This window comes from Falco peregrinus, chromosome 8, assembly GCF_023634155.1.
Source record: "Falco peregrinus isolate bFalPer1 chromosome 8, bFalPer1.pri, whole genome shotgun sequence".
Classification (NCBI taxonomy): domain Eukaryota; kingdom Metazoa; phylum Chordata; class Aves; order Falconiformes; family Falconidae; genus Falco; species Falco peregrinus.
The window spans coordinates 11,938,431-11,958,146 of NC_073728.1; the positions used below are offsets into that span (position 1 = coordinate 11,938,431).

At 44.6% G+C, this 19,716-nt stretch overlaps 1 protein-coding gene across 40 annotated transcripts in view; it reads right to left on the reverse strand.

The window, feature by feature from the left end:
• The window catches only part of MAP2 (microtubule associated protein 2), a 235,665-nt gene that overhangs the window by 70,841 nt on the left and 145,108 nt on the right, over positions 1–19,716 (reverse strand). For 37 of the 40 annotated variants that reach the window (XM_055812584.1, XM_055812576.1, XM_055812580.1 and 34 more), the window contains one exon: positions 1,422–1,707. The exons of 2 other annotated variants lie outside the window; for them this stretch is intronic. In XM_055812584.1, coding sequence (XP_055668559.1) covers positions 1,422–1,683 — 262 coding nt within the window. In that variant the 5' untranslated portion in view covers positions 1,684–1,707. Of the gene's footprint in view, positions 1–1,421; positions 1,708–8,594; positions 8,764–19,716 lie in introns of those variants that run through there. One more of the 40 variants, XM_055812585.1, reaches the window with a different exon arrangement.

Consider the following 19,716-nt stretch of genomic DNA (forward strand, 5'->3'; position numbering starts at 1 on the left):
TTAAATGGTCCTGTCTGTCTCAGACAGTCATCACCACTCAGAACCTGAGCGTGAAAGAGCTTGAGAAGAGCATTTCTCTCCTCCCTTTTTAAGGATAGGAAATTCCTCTTCATCCCATAAAGTTTATCCCACTTCTCCATGTGTATGGGTGGGACTTGTCCAAGATTGTGCGAAAAATCTGTGGCAAAGAGGAAAAATACCCTCGGTCTCCCCACAACCCTTGTCAACCCCTAAGAACTGCAGCATCTTCCACCTGAGATTCCTGCACACCTGCTCCTGCTTATCTGCTGGCTAAGCATAGCCCAAAGTTGGGTTACAGCAAAGAGACAAGACCTTCTTATCATCTCTCCAAACAGTGTGTTCATCTGAATGCTTACACAAGATTTCTTTTACCTTTCACTTTCACATTTTGGCTATCCACAAGAAGAGATTCTTAAAATCTAAACTTGTTCCCTTTTAGCAGAGAGATCCATTTCCAGAACAATTGCTTTCGAAACAACTGTAGAGTCCAAGACCCTTGAAATTCTCCAGCTGCTGAGAAATTATGAATAGGCATCTCCGAATGCTTCAACAGCCAATAAACATTGCTAGAAAGATCTCTTTAGCACGCATGGATGGATGCATCAAGGGCAGTTGTGTCTGTACAAGAGAAATTCCTCCTGCAATGTGTATTCGGGGTTTAAAGTGGGAACTCAGCACAGAGAGAATTAGCATTTACTTCTAAAACAGGCAACTTGATTTGCATATTCCATTTTGACACACAGTCACCCTTTTTTTCCCCCCTCAAATTACAAGCTGAATCCTAAAATCCCAATACAGTTTACAAATAGATAAAGTCCCAGTGAAATACACTTGGGCGAGGGTGAATAAATGCTGACTGAATAGTGGCATTCCTGGTCAGACTGAGCAACACATTATTCTGCAAAGAGTTGGTGGTTTCAAGAAGGTGTTGTTACTTGTGAGCAGTAACGGGAGAACCCATCCTTCAGGCAAATGTACGCAGAAGCACAAACACATGCAAGAGCAACATGAGCCATCCATGTGCAACAGCTCAGCGGTTTTCTACTCCCTCCTAGCCCAGAGGAGCTGGGAAGCCGCCCTACGCCAGCCTGTTCTCTCGTCCCTAGAGAGGTGAGCCTGTCCCACCTACCAAGACGCACTAAGGCACCATCATGCCTTTCCTGAAGTCTTCTCAGAGCACTGCCCAGGATCCTGGGTAAGGAGGTAAGCTGTGCAAACCTGGATGAAGATGCAGCTTTTGCTGTGAAGAGCTAGTGCCCTTCCAAAGCACATGCTCCCTTACAGCAGCTCCCCCATGCCCCAGGGCATGCTTGGCTCCACCTAACATTTTCCCTTGGAGAAGCATTATCCGGTGGTCTCCAGAGACCTGTGTTTTGTGGCAGGGCACCGAGGTGCGTTACCTGCGGTCTCCCTGTCCCCTGCCGACAGCTCGCCGTTGATCCCATTCTCTTTGGTCCGAGCATACGTCCCCGGCTGCTCATGGGCGCCCAGCCCCGGCTCCTCGTCCTCTCGGTAGGGAAATCCATTGGCACTTCTGACCAGTCCGGCACCTGCACCGCCCTGTTCCTTAATTTCAGGTGAATGTGGGTGTGAAGAAGCCTCTGTTAGCTGACCTGAAGTCCAGTGCGGTGCCTTGGCTTCGTCTTTCCTATCCTCTGCCATGGTTCCTTGCCTTCACCACTTGGCCTGTAACGACATTAGCAGGAGAGATCAGCTCCGAGCGGGTGACCGTGCCCCTGACTGTCAGGCAGGGACCGGGTGCAGCACAGGCACATTACCAGCAATGCTGCCAGGGAAACTCGTGTCCAGCAGATGAGAGAGGGTTTAAATGCAGAAGTGGCTCTGCTTATCTGTCCTGGGCATGAGTGAACTGCTTTAAAACCAAAACAAATCAGAAGCGGTAAAAATTATGGGTCATGTCCTCCCTGACTCTCATATGCCTTGCAATTATTAGCATCAGTTTCTTGAGGGCTGCCCTTTCATTAATCTAATTTTAACTCATTAATTACACTTAAATGTTGACCAACTTAATGAGAAGTGAATTGGTCATCATAATGCAACGACATCTTCCCAGGGTGATAATGGGAAGAATGCCACAACTGCTAAAAGAAGTGAAGCTGCTGTTGCAGTTTTCATTGCAGTTGCAAAAAGCAGGTGCTCTTCAGGCACAGAACCGCAAGGTGATGTGTCCTCTGTGGCATGTGCAATCTGCTGCTAGCCATGAAAGAAACCACATTTGAGAACACTGACTGGGTTCCCAAACATATGTGCTATCTGACCCTGTTTATATCCCCTCTTACTTGCTGTTTTGTGAACATTCACACTCATTCCCTTTTGTCCAAAACAGCTCATGGGGAACAGCTGTTTCCCAGACAAGCATTTGCATTCTCTTATGACTATCAGTATTTATACATAAACAAAACTAATCATTATTTGCTACTTCACACGTATTTCACTCCTATTAATTAGCTCTCATTTGTCCAAGCCAGGAAAAGAAGCCACTGCACAAGCCATAGACTTCAGCTACTCCTCACAGAAAAATGTATTAGTAGCTACTTAATATGTAAACCTAGGAAAGAAAATCTATCATAATCTGTCTTTTGATGATAAAGTAGCCTCTGAGGAGGAGACAAAGGCTTGACCCGAGCTAGCTATTTCAAAGTGAAAACCAGCAGCAAGCCTTTTCCAAAAGCACTTCCCACCTTTTATTTCCTGGGAGAAAAAACCCACACGTATAAGAAATCAGCTGAACGCAGTCAACCTGCCACCTATCTCAGAGGTTGAGCAGCCTAGAGAAAAGAAGGCACAAAACTGGATGGTGCTTATATTCTGCAGACATTTAACACAACCCCAATAAACAAACCAGAAAAAAGCCCTAGTTTCCACAGAGTCGGGTCAGTTTGCAGAAAACCTCTAAACATGAGAAAAAGCTGTTGGTACCTGGTCAGATAACCATTCACAATCAATGAACTCAACCCCTTTCTGATCAGATATTATTGTTTAATAAAGGCTCACAGAGCTACTTTAGAATGGAAAAAAAAAATAATCATGGTAGATCATGAAAATGAAGATTTCGTTCACAATACGTGACTCAAGCTGTAGTTGCACCCCAGAAAGGACTAATAACTCTTTTGCCTCCCAGTGAAATACGGTGTTTTTGGAAAGCACAGTTCCGTCTGCTCTCACCCTGACCCAGCACCAGTCCCTGGGGATAACTAATTGCATGAAGACCGCGGGAGCAGGTGAAACTCCAAGCCCAGCGTTTCCTCTGAGCTGTAATGAAAACGGTGGGCTGAGCAGTATCACAAAGCTCAATGGCAACAAGACATGGCTCAGTCAACCACGGGAACAGTAAACACGCTCCGCATTTCTTTGCCTTCCCCCCCCCTCCTCCACCCTGATGGAAGACTCCTCAGCGGGCATCCTGCAAATACAGCAAGAGCCCTCATGCAGCCAGCTCAAACCATACCAGAAGGGCTGACGGGGTAACAATGAAGGAGCGAGCCCAAGCTGGGCAAAGGACACCTCCTGCGAACCAAAGAGATAACCCTCTGCCTCTAGGTCTGTTTACCACAGGACACCGGGGAACATTTTCTGATCGGAGCCTTTCCAAAACATGAGGCCACAAGACAAATGTCCCCCTCTGCACAGGAGTGAGTAGCACACATCCAAAGCCACCAATGTTTGGGGTCCAAGGACAGAACACAGCCTGTTCCGGGAAAAAAGGAAACATTCCCCCGTCCTCTCTCTGAGGAAAGCTCAGCGGGGGGTGGGGGAAGGAAAAACAAACCCCCAAACTAACTCAAGGCCTTTCCCACCGATCCAGTGCGCTTTGAACCTGGCAGCAAGTCCCAGGAGCAGTACAAACCTGCCCATCAGCTTCACCATGAGGGGAGCATGGCTCTGGAAATCACTGGGACGAACGCAACAGTTAGATCCCACACCACAGTTTGGAGGCTATTATCCCTGAGGTGCCCTTCCCAGTTCCAGGCAGACACTCCCCGCTTCACTTGAAGCTCTTGAGGAAGGTTATTCACATCCCTACAATGCACTGTGTCACAGAAGTCCTCTATGAAAGTAACAAGTGCTTTTATCTTTAAAAATAAATGCAGTGGGCAGGCTTCAATGAGAGCTGTGTGTATCTGGAGGCAGAATTTGGCTCAGTATTTATAATAGATGGTTACAGAGTGAAACATGGATGAATTCATTCTTGACTCTCTGTTATTCATCAAGTGCTCTCAGAGTTTATAATGGTAGTAGAAACACAGCGAGTGAGTCACACAATGCATCTTTATACTCAGCAATTTAGCAATAACTATCTGCTGTGCAGCGTGATTCATCTGCAGCTCAGGTTCAAATCCAGAATACACAGGTGTGCTTTTTACCATAGGCTAGTTGTTTTTCTGTCATTTCATTAGCATACCATGGAATTATATCAATCAGGTAATTTGAAAATATTGACATAGAAATACCAAGAGTGGACAAATATTATGGTAGAATTTAAATAAAAAAGAACAAACCTGGAATAATTTGGACCATCTAGGAAAACACAGTATTTCAGGGAAGCAAAAAGTTGCTCTTTCCACTACAATTTTCTTATTCTTTGCATAAACTACAACAAAGGCTTTCAAAAAGTATCAGAGGGAAAAAAAAAAAAAAAAAAAAAGACACAGCCAGTCCTCAAAAATATCACATTGCCTTAATTAAAAATTAATTTGGATATTTATGAACCTTTCTTCCCTACCCGTTGTAGCAGAACCTCATCATCAGAGATCTTACTAGTATGTTCTCACTCTTCTCCTCCATCAGCTGAAGTCAGTGGCAGTGACAGGGTGAGCAGGCAGGCACAGCACCACGGCCAGAAGGGCACTGGGGCTCACAGGCTGTACCAGCCTTGGCTGCACCAACACCGCAGCACGGCCCCTTACTCCAAAGCCACCTCTGGTGACACCACGCTGGTATGCCACGGGGCACAAGTATGAGCCTCAGCACAGGCTGCGTTAGCTACACCGCATGGCATTGTGGAAACACTCCTCCCTCAGTATGTTCCTCACCTTGAAGCCAAATCAAAGCCAGCTGTGCAAATCAGGGTATGGGAGCGGGGTGGCAATGCCCTCTCCTTCCAGAGGGATCAAGCAGGTGCTGTTATGCACCACAGACATCAGTGATACTGACCCACATCTGTGGGCCATGCACAGCCCTCCCCATATGCTCTTATATGTGACACCAGCTCCTGCTGCCACAGCTGGGTTGAAGCACCTGACTGTTTTGAACTCAACACACAAGAAATCACCTGCAGTAATACAGATCATGAGATCATGATATGCAAAACCCAAGATAATGCTGATGTAAACACCCTGTCATGCTAGCTGTCCTTCTAAATATTTTGTGAGTACATCTTGCAGAATCATCTTAGCATTATATTAACATTGCCTTTGCATGTAAGCAGATGAATTTTCTACAGGTTTCACTTTTTAAGAGAACAGAATTAGGCGAATACTGAAGGATTTTGCAAATACCCTGCCTTCCTGCTTCAGGCCATGGTTTTACCTGCTCCTGTGTCTATGAGCCCATTCACAGTGAAATGAGGCTACCTGATTTCAGAGAAGCTAACTCATTAACTAAGAGAAACAGCCATCTGGATCCATGGAGCAAGAGCTACAATTCCAGCTCAGGGGAGAGAGTAACACTGGAGTTTTCTGCACAGACAACAGACCTTCAAAAAGAAAAACAAGGGGCATGGACAGATCCTGAGCTCAGTGGGAGGAGATAGGAGGAAAGGGGAACTGCTCCCTGTCCTCCAGGGATATTCTCCAGGGCCAAATCCTGCTTCCCAGAAGGCTATTTAGCTTGGACACAGCATAGCACTGACTCAGCCACCCTGCTCCCAAGGCCAGAGCAAGAAGAGGGTGGGGTTGCTCTGTGGAGGCAGGCTGGGGCTCAGAGACACGGCTACCATGACCTCAGGTACCTAGAGCTTCTAAAACTCCCGAATGAGACTGCCTAAATTATGAAATCTAAGAAATTCTGATAAATTCTTTCAGAGAAAAGGAATTTATGAGGTGAGGTGTTAATAAATAATTGAAGAGAGGGAACCAAGAAGTAGAGAAGAATGAAATTAAGATGTTCTTCAAAATGAGTTACACTGAAACACCCCAAACCCATAAAAAACTTCCATGCTTCCTTAATGCAAAAAACCCAAACCACATACATATATGGGGTGCAATCTAATGTCTACTGGTAAATAACACAACCAAGAAAACCTTTAATTCATGTCCACATACCAACTGGCCAATTGAGATGTTGTGTCTGAAATTTAAGTATCAGGCACTGTGGATTAAAAGGTCCCCAAAAAATAGTCAGTAAATTTAACTCACTGACAACTTAGGTTTAGAAGAGCCAAGGAAAGTGGGTAGGTATCATGAGGCTGGAATAGAAACAAGAGACAGAATGGGAAATCTAGATGGACAAATTCCAATAACCTCCTGCCACCATCAAAAAGCTCAGTCTGTAGTTTGTAGGACCCAAACCCTAATGGTGCTATTGTCTTCTTGGACTCCCCACATATCTACAAAACATGAGGGCTAATTTTGGATGCATCAACACATGCAGAGCTTTGCAGCCACATTTCACGCCTTCATTTCAGCTAATGTGCATCTTTTCTCAAATTAATTTGATTATTTCCAGATGTGAGCAGTGTGCTTCACACTGATCAAAAAGAATCACAGTAAACAGCGTGCATGGGGAAGAAGTCTCGTGGCATCTGACAGGGAACATGTTAGCTTCCCTCTTACTTAAAATGCTTGGTCATGGTTCAGAAGCCACTAAATGATTAACAAAAGTCCACTTGATGCTAAACATCTAAGTGCCATAATTCTGGTACTATGGTATATTATTAGAATTATACATTCTTCCAATTGAGGCACTCCACCTCTCAAGCCTAATAAAGGATGGACAAGCTTCTCTGGTAATTTAAAACAGATATCATTTATTTCTTCCTTATCCACTGCTTGAACTATTAATTTGCAGCTAGTTCCTTCTTTCTAGAAAATACGAGCAAGACTACCCTCTTAAATACCACCTTGCAACTGTTAAAAATGCAGGCAGCGTTCTTCTCCTCACACTTGTATTAGTTTTTGGCATTTTTCAAAGGCTTTTCCATTTCCACACTGCAAACAGTTAGTCAATAGTCACATATTCTTTGTAGAAAATCCTTTTGATCGTACCTTGGATCAGAAAACAGATGAAAAATAACGGATGGTGCCTGGACCAGAGGCTGAACAAAGGAGGCTCACTGTGGAAAGACGAAGAAAATTTACCGTAATCTGCAGCTTTGCCAGAGCTGAGAAGGAGAGATGGCTGCAGGCTCTGAAGCAGTCGATCAGACCTGCAGCAGTGGCTCGGCAGAAGACGAGCAGAGCGCCAGAGGAGCGGCTGCTCCCGCTCCGCACACTCCGCTCCCTCCTGCACGCTGTCCTGCCCTGTGGGTGCAGGGATTTAAACCCCTCTCCGAGTTTCCCACAAGCTGGGCTGGGCATCAGCGGAGACAGGCAGGTCGGAAGGGTGGGTCACCCTGCTGCAGGAGCTGTACAGCTCCTGGTGACGGGGAATGCCTTCACTGGGAGAAAAGGGAACCTGACAGAGCCCCTCTACTCTGTACTGAGTAACAAACCCTGCTTGGCCAAGCAGCACACCCAGGCGGTGTACAGGAGGGACGAGGTGCAGCACCAGTTGCATTTCCATTGGCAGCAAGCAGGTCCATCTTGCTGGAGAACACTGAAAGAAGTAAACATACGCGAACAAGTCTTTCGGCTGCTACGCTTGACTGTCAGAGCCCTTCCTCCCTGGGGAAGTCATTCATCCCTCTAGATTGCTGGACAGCAGAGCACACCGGAGACAACCTGCTGTTGCATGCTCCTCTCCCACGACACAAGGTTGCCTGGCATGCAGGGCTGCCCTTGCTCCCATGACCAGGGACTGATAAACTTGCTCAAGCTACAGAAATCTAAAACCAGGTGCCCTTTTCTCTTGCAATGGTAAAAGCATGGTACTAGCAGCTTCTGCATGCAAAAAACCTGTCTACTGTAAAGCTCACTTCTAGCTAAAAAGCCAGAAGAATCCCTGCACACCCCTTCCTGCTCCAATATCACCCCTTTTCAACAAACCGTTTCTATCTACAATGCTGTGGTTTTGCACCATTTACCATTCATCGAACACCCTCACACACACCCATATATCACTAATCATTATTCCTTCCTGCAGGAGAGAGGAAAGGCATTTTAGCTGGTGAAGGAGATGGTAACCATAACAACAGCACCATGACGACTGTAAGTGATATCTGAAACAAGAAATAAGGCAAAAACTTATTACCAATAAATTTGGTCCACGATAAGGATGGCAAAAGCACTAAAGAAGCAATACCACCAGTCAGTAAATGTGCCAACACGAAGAAACACAAGTCTCTCTGGATTTAAGTGTACACAATTCTTCTCCAGATTTTAAGATGAGGCACCATGACAGCTTTGTCTTCTCCTGATTCAGTAAAAACAGAAGCAGCCCCTGCTCAATCCTACCTGCGATCTCTCCTGCCTCAGGGAGCTGGAGGGGCTGAAGGATGGAAGAAGTGCTGCCGGGAAGCTGGGACATTTCCTGGCAGCCAGAAGACTCCCAAATTTCTCAGTAGAGTCTTTTGTTTCCAGGACACTCGTAGAAATGAGCCCTGAGTAAGGACAGGATTGCTCCCAGGGGAGCACCTCAGAGTCAGACACACTGCATTGATTTTTCCACCAAGCACAATTTCAAATGGGCATCGCCAGCCCTCTCTGTGCACTTTAGAGAAGCCATTGCATTTGGCAGGCTTGTTTGAAACATGAGGCTCCGCAGCCGTCAGCCAGCGACCATCTAAATGACCCATGCCAAGGCCCTGACTTACAAACCTGGCAGAGAAAAAGACTCACCAACACTGTAACTACATTGGCTTTTTCACGCTCAGTGCAGGAGGCACAGAAAAAAAAAAAAAAAAGAAAAATAAACAGAGCTATCTCCAAGGGCTGTGTGCAGGTAAAGTTATTTGGGGTCTGATCAGACAGGGAAACACTCGAAGAGGCAGCTGCACTACATGGCCCTCTCAGGGACTTTCAGGGGTAATTGAGCTCACCAGTTTGCTACAGGATTGCTCAGGGTGGGCACACTGAAGTGGTCTTTCCCCACTGAAATATTTTGTCGCCCTCTGCACAGCTTCCCCCTCCTCACCTCTTTGGTTTTCAAAGCACTGCAGTAATTTAACTGGAAATTAAACCTTTCTACATGGTACATGGTGGTTCTTCCATAATATGAATAAATATAGAGTTGAAAAATCTCAGTTAAATAAACACTCAACAACTCAGTCCTTACTGATACTTTTACAGTCTGTTATTTGCTACTGAAGCAATTATAAAAGATTTGCCCCACTTATTACAGATAATTTTTCAAAACACAAAGAACAGAGAAAAACTTTAAGATGATGATTTTGAAGGGAAAAGCAGATTCAGATAGCATCAAGGAAACACCTCTCCAACAGATTTTTTTTATTATTATTATTATTATTTATTTATTTCCCTCCTACCCCAGTGGTCACTTCAAACCTTGGCAAGAAGGCAGTTGAAAATCCGGAAGGACAACAGAGCTGAGCTGGAGTACGGGCTACATAAGAATGCTCACAATACTACTTAAGGGGAAAAATTCTTAATTCTTCATCAGTCAGGGAAGAAGAAATATACAACTTGATATTGTCGTTGCAGGCTGCGGAAAAAAGAAAGGTAGAGCTACTAGAAATACCCACAAACACGTAACACTAAAAGCACTGTGGCTGTCAACATTTCACAAGTTTGGCCAGCTGAAAACTTGTCAGAAACAAACACTGGCTGGTTAATAAAAATGAACACGGAATGCTTGGTTCCCCTCCCCATTGCAACTGCCATTATAATTTTCAGTGCATATAAACGGCTGAAGTAAAGTCATCTTCTGCTTATTTATTGCACAGGTACAGAAGCTGACAGCAGCACACGCTACCAAGCTTACAGTTGCCTAATTCTCAGACTCCGATTTCCAAGCTTGTTGTTGGAAGGAATGCCAGCCAAACTGTGGATTTGCCGCAGCTACTGCCAACAGGCTACATAGCTCTGTGCTTGCTGTACTCTCAGTCGCACTGATCAATACTTGTGTTTGGACAGGGTCCGGTAAAGGCAGCCCACGAAAAGACTGGAGTGACATTTTCCAGGATTTCTTTTCCCCCACACTGACTTTGCTAAGACACGTTGGTTTGATGTTGCATCTCTTCTCTCATGAGACTCCATGATAAATGTCAGCTAAGATTAGCTAGTGAGCCATTAATTAATTATGCTAATGTTACCTCATATTCTCCACGATGACAGATCTGTGCTCTTGCCAACTTCAGTGGAGCTACTCTGCATGCAGGTGAGGCAGTTTGGACCATTTAGCAGAGAGGTGCTACAAACTTAACTGCTAAGCAAAAACCCGCACAACAAAATCTCACTCCAGAACCAGCACTTTAACTACACTGGTGCGTTCTTTTCCTTAACTGCATACTTTAATTACTTTTACATCCCTTATTTCTTCCAGTTTCACTGAGATGTCATCAAGCATGACACATTTTCACATGATCTTAACTTTACTCAGTGAGCTTTAAATTAGGAAAAAAAAAAATGCTGCCTCTACAATTTTTTGATTCTTCAAAGGTCTTACCTAACATTTAAAACTAATTCTATCTCTGCTACAGTACGATCTCTGAAAATACCCTAATGCTATCTTTGGGATCACCATCACGTCAGCTACTACAAATGGTAAAAAGCATGTCCTGGGCTAATTTCTGGCAGATTCTTCCCCATAAATACACGCAGGAGAACGAGCTTACAGTAGAAAACCGGAACGCGGCATCTACATCCCACTCCAGCTCTCTATGCCCTCCCCAGGGCCATGGACCCCTAAAAAGGGGGCAGTTCAGTAACTCCAGGGGCAGACTTCCTGATGCAGCTGCCATCCCAATTTAATTCTGTCCTTCCATATGCTGAAGGAACACACTCAATTATTCTGCAACTGAACAAGCAACACAAAGACACTGATGTGAAAATGAAGTATGGAGGTGATAACAGGAAAGGATCTTCAAGGCCATGTGCTGCTCTAGTTTGTTTGGGTGAAAATTCTTCCTTGCATGAAAAAAGTTTCCTCCCCAGGTCAAGGTCAGTAGATCATTCCTTTGCTGAGAATGCTTTTAGCTTCACTTCATAATACTCAGACACACCAGGCAATTACGCCAGGCACACAGTGGGAGCAGAAGCATCTCATTGTCTAACAGAGGCATTGTTTATTCATGCTGAAAAAGAGCATAAGACAGAAGAAAGCTTGTTCTGAGGTCCCTCCACCCAGACTCACTTAAGCATCTTTGACTCTCAGTTTCGTGGTCAGAAAACCTTAGAGGCAGGGGCCCTGGAACCCATTACAGCCAACAGAAGCCAATGCTTTTAACTGCAACACAAAACATCTAACTGTAAATAAAAAAAATGGAAATAAGGAGACAAAGAGTTGGAAAACTGATTGGGAATGAGGTTATTTGCAAAGTCTGCTTGCTTCTGTATTTACAGCAAACTTGGCATGGATTAGCTAGTACTAGAATTTTCTTGCCTAGGGCGTATCTGGGCGGTGAACTGTTGTGCTGCAAACCTTGGTCCTACAGAAGTGGTAAGATTATTTCATGCCTTTGTATTATTTTCTAACCAACAATGTTATAAACATAGGACTTCTTTTAACTTAAATATACCCCTGTGCTTGTATGACTCAAAAATACGCTGTCCACCCACATTTAGCCACCCACCCATATGACCTGTGACTGTATACTCAGGCAAATAAAATAATCTCTCCCTACCTGGAAATGAGAATACCCAGGAATCTTTTGTATTCTTACATGCTCTAGACAGTAAAATCACAATATTTGGGATATAATTTTATCATGTGGTAGCTGTTTCCTGCCAAATCTTTACTCAACCAACCCTACTGCCTACAAAAGAAAAGAAGGCAAGCAGCCACCCCTCCAGCCTGTTCGGGCAGGAGGGCAGGGAGGACAGAGCCAATATTGAAGGAACCTGAAGCCACAGGAGCTGATTTTGCAGCCCTTGCTTTCAGAGGAAGTTTTTCCCTCAGAAGGGCTTCAACTAAGATCTTGGGATGTGCACTGAAACATAAACAGGAGTTTATGTGGTCCAGCTTGTACCTTAACTACCGTGATCTTTTTGAAAGTTTAACTTTTAATTCCTTGGGGTTTTGAATTAAGAAAATTCAAGTATCTGAAGTGTGAGGAGGAATCAACTCACTAAGTCACTCAGTCCTTCTGAAATTTTAATCGCAGGACTTGCTGTCACAGCAAAGAACTATTTCAGAGAATTGTTTCCTCCCCAGGCTCCCACAGGTGTATGCAATTACCTGATTCTTGCTACAGGTTGGGTTTAATTTTGCTCTGCTGCCACCCCTTTTCTTCCTACCCTGTGCTGAGGGGTTGGCATATATACATGAACCAGTGGCATTCTCCTGGGAGAAGGTGAAGAATGGATGAGTTTTGTGGGAGGCATGAAACAAGCCCAGGGTCGGGGAGTAGGGAAGGGTAAGAAAGTTGCATTGGATGAAGAAAGTGCATGTCAAGAATGATAAGATGTGACTGACGAACAAATTCAGTAACTGAGGAAAAAGTCTGGAAAAAACCCAAGCCATGGGGCTGAACGCACACTGCTTTAATATAAAGAGACAGCCAGGGGGAAGGAGGGAAGCTAGGATGTGCCATGTCCAATCAAACCATCCAGCCTAGACTCCTGCCACAAGCAGTGGCCAGCACGAGCTGCTCCACACGAAGAGGCAAGAAGCTCCACAGAGCTTCAGTCTCACATCAGCGTTCTCTCAATGCACAAAGTCTCCACCCGGTGACACTGACCTGCTGATTTCCATCAAAGCCCGGTGCCTACATGTCTATGAAGATCCAGGTCATTGTGCTCTTTGCAATACAAGCAGTACATTCAGAAGATACCCTCAAGGAGACTTTGTGGACAAGGGAAATAACCTGTGTCCTTCCATGGACTGCCATCAGAGATTTCCATTAAAAGGATAAAGGACACAAAAAGCACAATGGGATATAGGACGTGCAGAGCACTGACGGAGACAGAAAATTCATGCGTACATTTATCAGTTCAGGTGATTCAGATGTCTTTTTTGAGAGGTATGCAGGATCCAACATACGATTCATCTTGAATTTCTCTGTATTTTCTCTTTTGCAAAGTCTTTCAGCAGCACTAAAGATTATGTTGGTTTAGGATGCCTGAAAGCATTAACTATTAATCACAAATGAAATAAAGTAGACCTGGAAAAGGTACAAAGAGCTCAATGAAGATGATAAAAGATCTGAAGAAGCTTCTATGCAAGAACTGACTAGACAGGCTATAACTCTTCATCCTGGCAAAGAAGGGAATGGGCCAGACGTTTATAAAAACACATGCAGCACAGAGAAGAAAAGCAGGGAAGAGAAAACAGTCACTCTCTCCACAAAGAGCTATGGTGCATCAGCCAGAACTCTCTGGTGGCAGGCTCCCTGCAAAAAAATGGTGGTTCTTCCCACTGTAGGAAATTCCATGGTGCAGGGGATGGTGCACAATACAAGTTTGCATAGGTTAAAAAGCAGCTGCTGAATTTTTCTTCCATTAATTTGCCCATGGTTTCTCAATTTAAGAGCCTTTTCTGGGAAAGGAATGTTTTTACCATGTAAGTAATATCTAGATCTAACGTGGCTTAGAGGCTTTGCCTCCTATTTTAATATTGACTTTAAGTAATTGTGTGGTTTCCTGTCATAGGTTTTTAAAGGCAACTCTTCCCCATCAAGTGTGATGGAATGTCACAGCCCCTTGATGAGTGTTACGTTTAGCAAACTCTACATGAAAATGCACTGTATGACATAGACTGTATTGCACAGTAAATGAAAAACACCTATTACACAGCCAGGCTCTAGCAAACGAACAGTTTTGTTGGTCTGCAAAGTTTCTAACTGAAACACGACTTCACATCCCAGACACGTACATCCCTCTGCTGATGCAGCAAAACCAGGCTCTGCAGGTTACGTCTTGCCACTTGCGTGGGACTGGTTCACCAGATGAAGAAAGAAGATGCTAATTTGCAAGCTGCTCGGCAGAATCAACCTGACCACCTTATGCTGAAAATCTACAGACAGCACACGGTGACACTGAGCTAATGGTTAGGGCTGGGGACATCAACAGGAAGATAAACTGAGAAAAGTGTTCTCGAGTAGGGGTGACGCTGAAGAGAATAGGCACATGAACAGCTAGGAAGACAGATGGCCCTTCCAGAAGGACCTGGTTATGTATCCAGGGCCGCCGCTTGTAAGAGGTCTTAGACTATATGTAAATGTTTTATAGATGAGATGCTCAAAGCTGCACAGCATAAGCAAAGTCTTGTGTGTTTTCTTTTTCATTTAGGGCAAGCAGTCGGAAACACATGCCCCACCACTGAACTCAACTCTGACCCAGAGGGGCTGTCTCTGGTTGAAAAGATGATTCATTCACTCTGCTAGAAGGGCTGAATGAATAGGCAGTATTCAGACTGCAGAACGCTTATCACTTGGGATTCCCTCAAAATTTAGGTCTGACATGACTGGGTCAGTAACCACACGCTTTTGTTCCTCGCTCCTTGAACAGCAATGTCTCTTTGCATCCTTCAGTGGTTCCCTCAAATCAGGTCGATTTTTATGGCTTGCTAATTATTACTGCTAGACTTCTGCCAGGCTTCAGGATGAAAAGACGTGTATTTCTGAAAGCTCAGGGCACAAAACTTACAGAATAAATCACCGTCTGTCTGGCAGCAACAAAATCCAGCCATGGCAGCCACTTAAATATACGCATCTGGATAGTGCTGAACTTTATTTGTTTAGGAATGGAAAGTTTTCTTCCGCTTTTGTTGACAGAGCATATTAAAGACTGCCAAAAATGCAAAGAGAAAAAGAAGTAACTGTCAGAAACTGGATTTTGTCTAGAGGTGCATCAACATGTATCACACATACAAAGCTATTTGACATTCAGATTGCACCGTTATACCTCAGGAGGCTGGCTGTGAAAGAAATGAGAGATGACTGCATAATCGTAGCTAGGGCCCCTTCTGCATATGTACTAAGCTACTGCCTAGTTCAACAAACATACTTCATACTTCCTGCTCCCTCTGCCTAGATCATCCCAGTCTCCACTGCATCACCCCCCTGTCGCAGCCCAGGCATTGCCCATGTGGGCTCCAGCCCCTCACCCAGGCCCTGTCCATGTTTGCTGTCCAGACCACAGATTTCACCACTGCAAACTGTGAAAGTTTTATCCCCCTCATACCAAGGCCCACTTTCAGATTGCCTCCTGCAGGTTTCATGCCAAGCAGCAGTTTCCTCATTCCCATTCCTCTATTAACTTCCAGTTTTCCTTCCTGGACTTCTCATCCAGTCCCTCACTTGCATCCAGCTCGTTCCTTACCCATCCGTACCCTTTCTCCACACATCCTTTATCAGAGCTCTCTTCTGCCCTGGATCCCCTGCTTCTGCAAGTTCCTGGCCATGTTTTCTAATTTTGGTTGCCTCTGCCTTTGAAAGTGTGGACTTTCTCCTTTCTCAGCAATTATAAGCAAAGGAGAGGCAGCTTATTCTTTTTTTTTTTTTTTTCCACTCACAGTGATACGATGTGACATGACATAAATTGGGCTGGTCAGGCTCAGGGAGGTTGGAAGCAGCAGAGGCTCTAGCAAGTCTCTCCTGACCCTTAGCAAATTTTCAAATGATGTGTTGTCCCTTCCTCCGCAAACTTTCAAATGATACGTTGTCCCTTCCTCCACAACCAGGATGCTAAAAGAACTTTGCAGACAAGATCTTGAGTTAAAACAGCAAACCTGGCTTCCTCAACCCAGCCTGGGAAGGCAGCCTTGCTCCAGGAAAGGGCGGCTTGGACCAAAACATGTGCCTAAGAGAGCAAGACAAGCCTGACTGCCAGAGAGGAAAGGTGCAGCCTAAACCACAAAAAGTTTGGCAAAGTGGTAATAGAAACAGGGTCTTATAATGGAAAGTAGCAAGCCACCTCAGCTGGCAGCCTCACCTATAACACCACAATCAGTAAATGGAGCGTGTGAAGAGATGTGTATGTTATGCTCAGGGGTGCGCTGACAGGTAAGATCGCTGTATCCATAGTGATGGCAAGTGAAGCAATGGTAGTACTGCAGGCCAGAGTCTGATGGTCTAATTTGAAGCACAGGGTGTAAAGAGACCTGGAAAGACTTTTCCAGAGATGCAGACAACCCTTCTTTGCATCCCCAAAAGAAAGTATAGGTTCAATTACGGGAAAGCGTAAGAGCTCCCAACAAAAGCATCTCAAAGGCTTTGCTATACACTCTTGACCAGCAAAGAGTTGTCAGCCATTCAGATCTGGGTGCTATTCCTGCCCAAACTCCTGCTACTGGTGGAGTGGCTCGGGAAGAGCCAGCTTGGATGCTGGGACTGCAAAGAGAATGGCTTTGGACCCTCTGGGTGCCTCTTGCTGAGGGTAATATTGCATCCATGTCTCCTGTTGTGGGTCCCATAATCTCTGGTCCTTTCTTCCAGCGTTGCCACCACTACATGTCTGAGCCCCAGCTGCCCTCCCCAGGCAGGTCCCAGCCAGCCAAAGGAGCACACCATGCTGGGACCTCCCCTAATCTCTTCTCTCAGCAAGCTAGTGCTGAGTAACAGGCAGCAAGACACTTGTCCCAGATCCTGTCTTAAAGGTGTAAAAGGGCCTGAATTTACTCAGCCTGGGCTCTGAGCTGAGGTTTGTCCTGGCCAGAACTCAGGATATAGCCAAAAAAAGTCATACTGAGGTTCCTTGCAGCCCACGGGACAGACCACACGTAGAACGGCAGGGCACCTTGTTCTGAAGTCCAGATACCTCTTTACCTCCAAAAATGCTCTGAAGCGATAAAACCACCACTACTTTCTCTGCATTTAGACTTACACCATATGGAACAGAACAGCCCCAACATCAAATGCTGGGCACCCCTACAAAACTGAAGAACGTGCCCATGAAGAAACAGGTGCTACATTCAGTAAGGTACAAAGTGGCTGCCCCAGCACCAAGGTGTCCCTCTTCAGTCTCGTTCCTTTCCTACCCCAGCTCCGGGCACAAGAGAAGACATACGTCAGCCCACATCTAGCCTCACACCAATCTTTGAAACTCCCCTATGGCCAGTGCTAAATCCTCACAGACTGGTTCAGGCATTCAATTCCTGACTAATTTATGGTCTGTGGAAACCTCCCACCCCACACGTGACTTCTACACTGTATTAGGCTGAGCTGGCATGTGAGGGCATTTTTCCAGGGGACAGTATAGAGGTATTTTCCAGTATCACTGGGTACCCTACGTAAGCCTTGTTCAGGAACAAAGAAACGATGAAAACCACTTTTTTTAAAAAACACAATACTTGCATATTATAAAAAGGAGGACTCTGCTACTGTCCTTTTAGCTGTTATCAGTTTGAAATAAAGCTGTTAACGTTTTACATAAGTAAGGCTGCAGCACAAAATAGCAGAATAAAACCCTAAAGCTCCTTTTCCTGAAGTACTGCTAGGATTCAAACCCTACTGTGTGCATGCCAATTGGCAGAGATTTTCAGTGAGGATTTACTCCGGTGCTTTGTCAGTATTCTCCGGGAATATTACAAAAGTCAGAAGATTTTTCTTGAAGCAAATTTTTACTTGTCCTTCAAAGATGCACCTTCTTTGATACAGAAGGATTTGATGTGGGAGGATACTCCAAAAATGCAGTCCTCAGCACACTCAAATTTTCTTTAAATTCCTGAACATTTTAGAGGGGCTTTACTTGGTGAAGTGGGAATTGTTAATATTACGCTAATAAAAATTACAATATCCACATCATTATATTTGACAAAGCCCAGGGTCAAGTGCAAAAAATTAGCATTTAAAAGATACAGTTGATATTTCAAACACAACCATTCAAATGATACACTGCTTTGAAGAATATATTGCACTGCACTTTGTTGTACTGCTTCCAAGGAGCATTGCTCATAACTATTTGCAGTTTCTGAAACGAGGATGGTATTCTTCCTTTTTCCACAGCAAGAAATGACTATTGAGACAACGTGGTTTTAAATAGAAAGCTTTCTATTTCTTTCTATCAATACTCAATGAACACAAAGGTGACAGGAAGTTACTGTAGAATCCATTCTCTCCATACAGCTAATATTTCCTTGCCTTCTTTGTTTCCTAGTAAAAAACCAAAGTGGCTCTATGTTCTTTGGCTCTTGACCTTTTACTGCTTTCTCTGATGGTTTACCTGTTCAGAATCCCAGGAGGTCTTAACATGAAAGATTTCCAAAATGAACAGAGAGATTTATGAACACTGTCCAATGTTCTCCTTATCACATCAGAACAATCTGCCATGGCAAGAGAGGAGCAGAACGAGTTCACATTAGTGACGATCAGTACAGCATTCAGAGCCTTCTGCTCAAATCCCAGACAATTTCTCAATCAGTGGTATGGAAAATGGTCAGGGAAAACACTCTGAAGACATGGCATTAAGATAATTGTCACTCCAGCTCTTCTTCAAACTCTAGATAAAAAGATTCATCACAACTTAATTTCTATCATCCATTCTTCCATTTCAGCAACTGCTGAACAAGGAAGTTACAAGAGCATAAAAACATGGGGCAGCAGCAAAGCCCAGTGCTGTAGCCATGCTAGAAAATACGTTAAGGTCCCTGGACTGTCCCATCTCTGCAAATCATTGTGAAGTGCTTATGCAAGACCAAATTAGACAGGAAAGGGCACAACTGGACTTTTATACACTAAAGTGAATAACCAGCCCCTTTGCAGCAAAAAGTCTAAGCATCCAACACATTGTTCTTGAGGAGGAGTAAGAGCAGAGCAGTCCGGCCTCGCTGCAAAGCAGATCAATACCTGTGTGGAAGACCAGGGAGCCGAGGAGAGCTTTCTTTCCCATAGCCGAGACACCTCTGTCTTTTCCCAACCCCTAACTGCAGCATTTTGTCTTACTGGCAAGCCTGGTATTTCTGAAAACCCTCCTTTCAACACTTTAATGACAGCGTGGGCTTGGCCATACTGACAGAGCCAGACCCGCCTGTTCTGTGTGGGGAGATCACCGCGGTGCATTAACCATCCCCGACACACAGCTCCTGAGACAAGGTTGTAGGTTCTGCTACAGGTAAGCCAGGCAGGGACATTTCGGGTGTTACAGGGTTAAATCCTATACTGTTCAGGTCCTAATAGGCAGGTTGCAGTAAAATAAATTTTAAAAAAAATAATCACTGGAACATCATTTCCATACATATTTAAGAGCAGGAAACAGCCCATCTCATTGTAAATCAACTTCTTCCTCGGCAGCCAGGAGGGAACTGTATCTTACATTTTCTGACACCCCCACGGGATTACTGACTTGTATTCCCTCGATCACTGCATATCTGCAGGACTGCAAATATACTGCAGTATAAATTCATTAACTGTAACACGGAATGCATCAAACGCAATTGAACACACTTCCATTACACATGGCAAAGCAGCGGACCATCTAGCAATTGGACATGACTGCCTCGTTTCCGTGAGTTAGCATGTTT